General features: G+C 43.6%; 1 protein-coding gene across 2 annotated transcripts; it reads right to left on the bottom strand.

Annotated features, from left to right (window-relative positions):
* Positions 1–6,887, bottom strand: ptp4a1 (protein tyrosine phosphatase 4A1). Of its 2 annotated transcripts, XM_046374838.1 has the most exons (7): positions 6,725–6,881; positions 3,889–4,093; positions 3,422–3,509; positions 3,079–3,171; positions 2,561–2,691; positions 1,728–1,802; positions 1–1,134 (listed from the first exon to the last, which is right to left on the bottom strand). In XM_046374838.1, the coding sequence occupies exons 1-7, from the start codon at positions 6,747–6,749 to the stop codon at positions 1,017–1,019; spliced, it is 735 nt and encodes a 244-aa protein (XP_046230794.1). In that variant the 5' UTR covers positions 6,750–6,881; the 3' UTR covers positions 1–1,016. The 2 variants fall into 2 exon arrangements, with proteins under 2 accessions (XP_046230794.1, XP_046230802.1); XM_046374846.1 differs by having other exon boundaries at positions 3,422–4,093; positions 6,711–6,887.
* Between the last annotated feature and the right edge of the window lie 1,957 nt (positions 6,888–8,844).

The following is an 8,844-nucleotide window of genomic DNA, read 5'->3' as shown; positions in this document are numbered from 1 at the left end:
TTGTTTTTCAGTGTATCATTTAATGTACTCTCACAAGTTGGTGAACAGGTACAACTTTTGTCGCTCACGGTACTAAATCACACATCCATTGATAGTATAAATAGCCAACCTAATAATAATACACATTTTCAAATACATAAAATCATCAAGTATCCAAGTCTTAAGTTACAGACATCAAATAAAAAGGCATACAAAATATCGCAGACGTTGGAAGTCCAGTTTGAAGCCAAAAAATAAAATAAAAAAAAAAAAAGAAAGAAAAATAAAATAATCACATTTCGGACATGGCAGTTAATTAGTAAACAGAAGGTTTGATAAAGAAACGAAACAAGTTCCTAGACTTTCAATTGACAAATATTGCAACAGTTAAGCATTTTATATTAAAAAATAGTTACTGAAGGGCTTAAGTGAGTGTAAGACTTCCTGCACGAGACAAAGGCAACGATTTTGTTTTGTTTTTTTTTCTGTTTGTTTCGAGTAGAAAAGTCAAACGCGTCTTCCAAATGCTGGCAAGAGTCGACGCCTCCCGCCTCGATTGCCTTTGTTCCACTTCGACTGTAAGGCATTTAGGGATGAACCATCTGATCTGAAGGAAGGCATACCTCTTTCTCGTCAGTCTCCAAACAGAACCCTAACAGTGAACGGGGTGTTTTTTAATTCTCAGGCTGTGTAAACTGGCCAATCAAAATCTTTGGGATGCAGACAAACACGTAATCCAACATCCTTACGACACACGACTCAGCGCTGCCCTGCCTCATTTCTGGGTTTTTTTTCTGGGCACATGAAGAGAAAACTGGTTTGTGTTTTTTCTTTTTTTCTTTTTTTTTTTGACACTTAAATTCAAACCCGGCGCAAGAAGGGGACAGTAAACACATGGTTTTTCAAGATAAAATACTTCAACACAAGAAAAAAAAAGAAAGAAAAGATAAGAAACGACCTGCCAGGTAAGAAGCTCGCGAGGCTGAACTGAACTCTTCTGCTGTGGGAGGGGGGTTGGCGTGGCTCAGGGTTTGGCTCTACTGGATGCAGCAGTTATTGCGATGGCCGTTGGAATCTTTGAAGCGCAGGCGCATCTTTGGACGATATTTCTCCAGGTAGAACAGCTGCTTGCTGTTGAACGCTCCTCGACGCTTCCTGGAAGAGACGACGAGACGTGAAATCATTACACATACGGCGATGACGTATTCCGGGTGACATTTTCAACCCTGTCTTGTAGCTTCCAGCCTCAAGGACCACCCAAACACTCAGCTTCTGGGACAAATGTCGTCTCGCAGAAAAACAGGAAGATGTCAGAATTAGTGGCAAACCGCCAAGCACTCAGACGTCAGCCAGTTTGGGTTCACCACAGACAAACTGCTGTGGAGAAGGAACCTGCTGCACGTTCGAGGGAAGTCACGGTTACATAGTTTGTCCAGCAGAGGGCGCTCGCGAGTCCTTTTTTTTGTTCAGCTGTTAAATGAGTCCTGGTCACAATATACAAATGTAACTACATGTGTTTAGCCTGGAAATCTTTTTGAATAACAATGTTTGCATGGGCTAAAAAAATAAACAGTATTCTGGGTTAAGCCTCACACCTCCAGTCTGATTCCAGTTCAGGACCTGTGCTGCCTCTGTCCCCCCTCCTGCCCTCCCGACTACCTTTGCTATGTGCATATATGTACTCAGGCTTCTTAAAATCCCCAGGTGCCATTGAGCTTCAGTCTGTCACCGTGACAACGTGAACTTACTGTCGAATGAACTGGACAGCATCTTCATATTTCATCCCACATTCGATCAAGGCGAGGGCCACCAGAACCGGAGCTCTGCAGGAGGAAACGGAGCACGTCAGGTGATTACACTGTCCCACCCATTCAACACTTCTCTCCTCCTCCTTCTCTCCAACCTTCACGTCTGTGGCTGAGCTCAGCTAATTAAAGCCTGCGTGTTAAACAGAGCCGCAGGTGTAAGACGACACCAACAAATTAGGAGTTCAGGGAGTGGACGTGGAGCTATTCCTGAACCTCAGGTCACAACAAAAACAACCTGTTTGATGGGCTGTTGTCCAAACTACGCAAACACACAAGTGGGACAAAACAAGACTGTTGCTTTGCATTTTTCTGGCTTGAATTTCGGACGGCAACAACAGATGTCTCACCTCCTTCTGTTTGTCAAAATGAAATTTAACACATAAATTCACCAGACGCTCAATTTCAAATCGTTATTCTGTGGCTGAAATGCGCCAGCATTTTACCAGCATTTGGCTGGTGGTTGATGCTGATTTCCAACTTTCTAGTCACGTCTTCCACAACCAAATATGACGGGAGACACATAAACACTAACACTAAAAAGATTTCTGGTTGACACGAGTGATTGTGTGGACGAAGCTGGTCTTGCTCCTAATTTTCCTGACGTCAAAACAGGAGGACAGTTTATACTCAGACCAGTCAACAGCGCTAACAGTTTCTGCATCAGAGGATGTGCAAACAGGACGAGGCAAGACGACTGACAGAAATCACATGTAAAATATTATCCCGTGTGATAGGAACGTAATACTTTAATCCCTCTGGCAGCGAGCGCTCACCTCCCCAGCCCTGCCACACAGTGGACAGCGATGCAGCAGCCGGGCTCCTCCCTGAACTTCAGCTTCAGCAGGTTCAGCCAATCGTCCACGATCTGGTTGGAGGGAGGAGCTCCATCGTCAAACGGCCAATCCTGGGAAAGAAGAGGGAGAAAAGAGGAAATGACGTCATCCGCCCAGTTTCTCAGAACCGGAGACAAAAGAAGAGTGAGGCTGACGCCAGCAGGGAGGGCTTATCTTCTCTGTCATTGTGTTTAGGAAACTAAAGCATCAAAGGAACTTTCTACATGTCAGGTCTAAAAAAAAATCTTTAGATTTAATGATTAAAGCACCATGCTGGCAACAGGACGCTGTGAGCGCAACATCATGACATCATGAGTTTTATGGATGGAAAATTTTATACAACATGATAAACAAACACGGTTAGAAAACACACCCACACACACACACACCCGTCAGGGTTTAGTGTAACACAGAGCTGCATCAACAGTCATGAAGGAGGTCGGCAGGCCTGAACTCACCAGAACTTGGATTCCTTCTTTCACCACCAGGGTGGCATCATAGGTGGCCTCGCAAACTCTCACGACGGTGGTCACTCCGTACTTCTTCAGCTCCTGCAAAAACAGGATTTATAAGAAAATAAAAAAACACAGGAGCAGGAGAGCTTCTGTGGAAACATTTAATCAGATCACGTTGAATGTTTTATTAGCTTCCATATAAAAATATTTCCCAGCACATCAGCACTTCGTCCTACACGTTTCCAAAATGTGAACATGAAGTTTCGGGGACTTTTGTAATTTGTAACCTTGTAAATTTCCCTTAAGTGTGACTCAGTAAATTTTAACCAATGAAACTGGGACTCACCTCGATGAACTTGTTCAGGGTGGCGTTGGTGGGATTGTGGGTAATGAGGAACCTCATGTTTTTGTAGGTGATCTCCACAGGGGCGGGTCTGTTCATACGAGCCATGGTGACAACGCAAAAATAACAAAAGTCTTCCACAGATTTAAAAACACTAATGTAAACACTGAGTTTAACTCGGAGGGAATGTCAAACAAAACGTGTCCAGCTAGCTTCTAGAAACCCAGAAACAGAAATCCTCCAGTCTTCAGTCGAGGTTGGCGAGGCTGAACACAAACGAAGGCTGTGACGGGCAAATTTGGGGAGCGAGCGGCCGAAAAAAGGGCGGACGACCAGAGAAACAACTCAAAACCCTCTGCTTCGCAATAAAACAAAAGAAAAGGAAGAAAAACAAAAAAAACAAGGCTGGTTCCACCTTGATTCAGGCCAGGCGGAAGCCGACGAGGGCAGTGTGCAGCGGGTGGAGTTACCCCATCCAGGCCGAGTTGTCGCTGGTTCTGGGAGGCGTCCCGGTCCTGCCAACTTCCCGGGGTCCCTCTTGCGGCTCAAGTGCGTCGGATCGATGGCGAGTTCGGCTGTTCACTCGTCTGCATAGGCAGCGTGCTGAGCCTGGCAGTAGTCTCCACTGCCCTTCAGAAACTCCATAAATGTGTGACCCAGAACACCACAGAACTGCTGCAGGACACGAGAGGAGGAAGAGGAAGATGTTTTTAAAAACACAGACTCTAAAAAAAGAGACACGTGACAGCACAGCTCCTGGTGGTGGACTTTGTATTCTCCTTGTTCCCATAGATAACAGACCCAAGACCGGTGGCAGAAAATGTTTTGCCGTCCTGTGACTCCACCACTAATGTCAGGTTTCGCAGCCAACGGTATCCTTATTTCACGACGAGTTCCACCCATTCATTTTGCAAACAAAGTGACAGTGAGCAGAGTACGAACACTAAGCTTATGTGCTGAATTATTTGTTAAACGGCTGGCAGAAACATGATGATGTTAAGGCCCCAAAGGTCCTCACCTCACAACTCAAAGAGATTCACTTCACTGTCATAACTAAAAGAGCTTAAAGACAAAAGGTAAAATATCCTCATTAAAACCAGACTTTATGTTTTATCACAAAGGAAAAAGAATCTGTTACCGATGTTAACTACACCAACTAACTTTGCGTCCAAGATGTTATTGGAGAACGTGATTCACTCAAACTTGGAACAGTCAAATAGTCTAAGTTTGAACTTAACTTTAAACATCAGAGAAATCAGTCGTTATCAACCAAAAGAAACAAAAGAAATGTCCTTTTTTACATCTTCAGAAGCGTAAGGACTCGACTGACACACCCTGAAGGACTGGAAGGCTGTCAGGGTTACTGAACAGTCTGGATTATTTTGTTTTTACTGTTGATCCTGGACTATTTTTTGTTAAGTGGAAAAACAAAAACACAATAACTGGCACAATAACACAAAACGATAACTTAATATGACAAAAAACTGCATGACAATATGACCTCACTGCAGTGAGGATGTGAGCTCTTCTCCTTCTCAGGCAGACGCTGTGCTCGCTAACCTCGCGGTCGCCATCAACGTCACACCATCGAAGCTGAGGGTCGCTTTACCTGACCGGCCGAATGGTGTGAACGCTCTGCCATCTGATGCTGAGTGTGAGTGCGCGGTGTGTGTGTGTGTGTGTGTGTGAATAAAATGATTAGCTGCAATGTGTTTGTCGCACACGTTCACATCACAGCGACTATGAAAATATGACTTATTGGTCAGCTCTTCTAAACATCAGAGTGAATTCATGTCTGTAGCGTCACACTGAAGACACCTTCCTGCACACTGAAACCGACGCTGAAAAGCCAAACTCATCAGTTCTTCACAAGAAAAGGTGGAACACAGAAAAGGCACAGCAGACGGACAAATACGACACAATTTCTTTGTCTGACGTCTTTAAATGGTCTCTTCCTGCAACTCCTGCACTCGTCCACAGCCAACGAAAAACCCTGACAGAAATGAAATGAGGTCATCGTAACAGAAGAAAACCTGCGTTTACATTAACACTCATTATTACACTGAAATCAGGTCGTCCAGTGTTTTCAAACAACTTTCAGACCAATTAAACTCCTCCCTGTGTGTGTGTGTGTGTGTGTGTTTAAGATAAACACCATCCACTGTGGGGTGTGGGATTTGATCCATACTGAACGGGTGAGCTTAACAAGAGAAAACAAAACAGCCTCAAACCAAAAGGCAGATATAAAGAAGAAATACAGGGCACAGATGAAACTCTACCCAGCAGGGTGTTATATAAAGTCACGCTGCACCGTCTTACCTAATGGCTGCTGGAGTACAATAGGAAGGATGTGTCATTTCTGACATCTGGGTCATATCTGTGAAAGCTGAGCTCACCACGAGGCCTTCTGCTGGGCTTTAAACACAACACTCTCTTATTATCACCACAAATCTGACTCACAAACGCTTTCACTGCTCCTAAAGCGTTTGGCCTCAACACCCACCCCCCGAGGCGGGTGTACCACCTGAAGGCCTGCTGTACTGGACGTGTCTGTCTGCAGCTTATGCTTCAAATATTAAACCCTAAGCTGTTCAACTATGCTTTTGTTAATCCGGTATTTTCCGGCTGGGGAAACAGCATTTGGTGGAAAATGTTGCACAGCGAGCAAAACGGAGCGGCTGGCAGACTCAGAAAATATGAAATGTGTGATGTGGAAAGACAAAAGAGGTGAGAAGTACAGAAGTGGTGCTTTGACTAGATGTTGCATTACATTACAGAGCCGTAAAGTGTCCTTTGTGTGCGGACAGCCCGGGCGCCATCATATAGCGTTAGCGGCCTATAGGCACTGTCAAAGAGCTACACGGTGCGTTCAGGTGACAAACACGACGCCTCGCCAAAGCAGCGCGGGGACAGTCTGTGTCGGAAACCGGGAACAAAATGTCTTTTACGTTTTTGACTTATTTCACATGAGAAATACGTCGATTTTATCCGTCAGAAACTTCGAGTCAGGAGCAGCCCGCTTCCTCCCCATGACGAGCACCCCAGCAGGGTTCAGCTACGCTTAAATAACCGGGACAAACATCCGCGCAGTCTGCTTATGTTACGGTACAGGAAGATTTGACGTTAAACGTTCGAGTCGGGGCGGAATTAAACCGGGCTCACGACGAGCAGGCCGTGATTTCACCGAACAAACATGAAGGCCAGCTGGTAACGATAGAGGACTGAGTTAAAACACAAGGCGAGGAAATGAAAACGGAAACAAAATGGCAGCCGCGGGAAACATTTTACTTACTGGGATATGCTTACTCATTGAAGATTGTAGCTTAATCATACAGCCGGTCCCCAGAAAAAGGTAAAATGGGTAAACGGTTCTTCACCATACAGTCCGTTGCTGTTTCTCCGAGCGGAGCCGAAGTCTCCTGATCCGCAGCGGCGACTCTGTCAGCCTGGAAAAGAAAGAAGAAGACAACTTCCTGTCAGAACTTTCACAATAAAACAGTACTACGAGTTAGCGTGCGCTTCTGTTATCTTTTTTAATTGATTTTCCCAGTTTTGTTTATTTGTTTGATTTTTGTAAAGTCGGAATCACTCTCTTTTTTTTCCACTGTTGAACTGGCGAAACAAGCAATTCAAGGATTTCTTTTCACTAAACAATTCATTTAAAATTTTGCACATAAATATAAAATTTTCTAATCCTGATTTTCTTCATTTGGTTTAGGCTGTTACCAGAGGATTTCTTGTTAAAATTTCCACATTTGATATAAAGTGTTAGCCTGCAAGGCCATGTAGGAAATTCATAATTAGTAAGCAGTCAGTACTTCAGAGTTACTGTGGTGAGGACTCTACATTACTGTCTTGTTCTGTAGTCCTCCATCACTTCAGAAAACCAAAACTAAAACATAATATTTGGGTTAATATGGTACCAAACACAATATAAATACTTGTATCACCAAAGTGTAAACATTTATCAGGCAAACTTTGTACAACCCTGTCTAACCAGTTTCTGCAGCCTTCAGGTGATTTCTCTGAAGTTGTGATCCTTCTAGCAAAGTTCAAATACAAAAATTACCACCAACACATGACAAAACTGGAATCACAGGGTCCTCCCATAAAAACAAACATTGTTCAGTATTTCAGCCTTGACTTCTGCTTTACAGCCTTTAGATGTAAGAAACGGTGAAATGGATTTTATTTGTCATATTTCTGAAAATGTTATTCTCAGGTATAATTTTATATATGATTAAACTGTTATATTACTGCTTAATTCACAACAGCTGTCTCCATGTTTTGTTCTTGTGACACACCTTGAGCTCTATTTTGAAGAGAAACCCAGGGAACTTCCGGTCCTGCCTACGCTGAACTGCCCGCAGTTTGGCAGCTCTTTTAAACCCCACCCTGAAAACGCGAGGTGTTCTGCCCAGACATCTCCCTGCCTCCATGCAGCTGCGACCAGCTGCTGGCTGCTGAGGCCTCGTGCAGCCACGTGTGGACACCAGAAATCACCACAAAGAAACACTGAAACATTACGACCAAAAGTGTTTTAACAAAACCAAAGGCGGTCTCCTCCAGAACCGCCCTGCGCCCACTTTGGCCAAGCTAGATTTCAAATTGATGGAGTTTATTGAACAATTGAAAGAAAAATCTGTAAAGCTTTGCACAAAAATGAGTGAATAAATGAAATAAATTCATTTATTCATTATTTCTCCTTGTTTCCCTTGATGGTATCTAACCATGCATGCATCCAAGAGGCGTTGCTGTTGCTGACTTATTAAAATATTTTTCACTGCTTTAAGCTGTAGATAAAGCTGTCTTTTCTGATAGATGTAATATTTTGTGTAAATTGCTATATTTTAGGCTCTTTAGTCACAGAATAACATACTCTCTGGACAAATCAGTTACGATACTGTTTATGGCCACTCTTCCCTTGGAGGACAACAAGTGAAACTAAACGGTGGGTCGCAGGCCAAAAGCAAACATTTATTGTATTGTTAAGATGCAAACTGGCAGTAGGATTTCACTGACATCCTGTGCAAAGTGTCTTTGTGTGCCAAAACTCTATACACATCTGTATCCACTTCCACTGCAACACAACATGTTCGATCAGAAACAAAAACCACATTAGATCCTCGTCTTGCAATTTGTGTGAACTGAGCCTTTACTGGTTTATCAGCTTGGATAAAAGTGACAGCAGCTTCTGATTACACGTAGGTCTGTATCACTGACCAGCACATTAAAGCTGATGCCGGTAGGATGTGAAGCTGATTTCTGAGGTGACTGCATCCTAATTAAGTTCTCTATAATGAATCATTTGATATTAGGAAGTGTCTCATGCTGAGTCATGAGTGTTGAAGTCAGAGCTGAGTCACTCTCGCCGGAGGTTCAGTGAGATAAACAGGAGGTCTGTCATGTCAAATAAACCCTTAAAG

This window comes from Scatophagus argus, chromosome 2 (assembly GCF_020382885.2).
Source record: "Scatophagus argus isolate fScaArg1 chromosome 2, fScaArg1.pri, whole genome shotgun sequence".
NCBI lineage: Eukaryota > Metazoa > Chordata > Actinopteri > Scatophagidae > Scatophagus > Scatophagus argus.
Note: the sequence above shows the minus strand (reverse complement) of the source record. Positions and strands in the feature narration are given on the sequence as shown.

Coding starts and splice junctions, on each gene's coding strand:
- ptp4a1 (XM_046374838.1), bottom strand. CDS start 6,749: ATGATTAAGCTACAATCTTCAATGA. Junction 3,172..3,421: donor CCCTGAACAAGTTCATCGAG/GTGAGTCCCAGT, acceptor CTGTTTTTGCAG/GAGCTGAAGAAGTACGGAGT. Junction 2,692..3,078: donor AAGAAGGAATCCAAGTTCTG/GTGAGTTCAGGC, acceptor CTTCTTTCCCAG/GATTGGCCGTTTGACGATGG.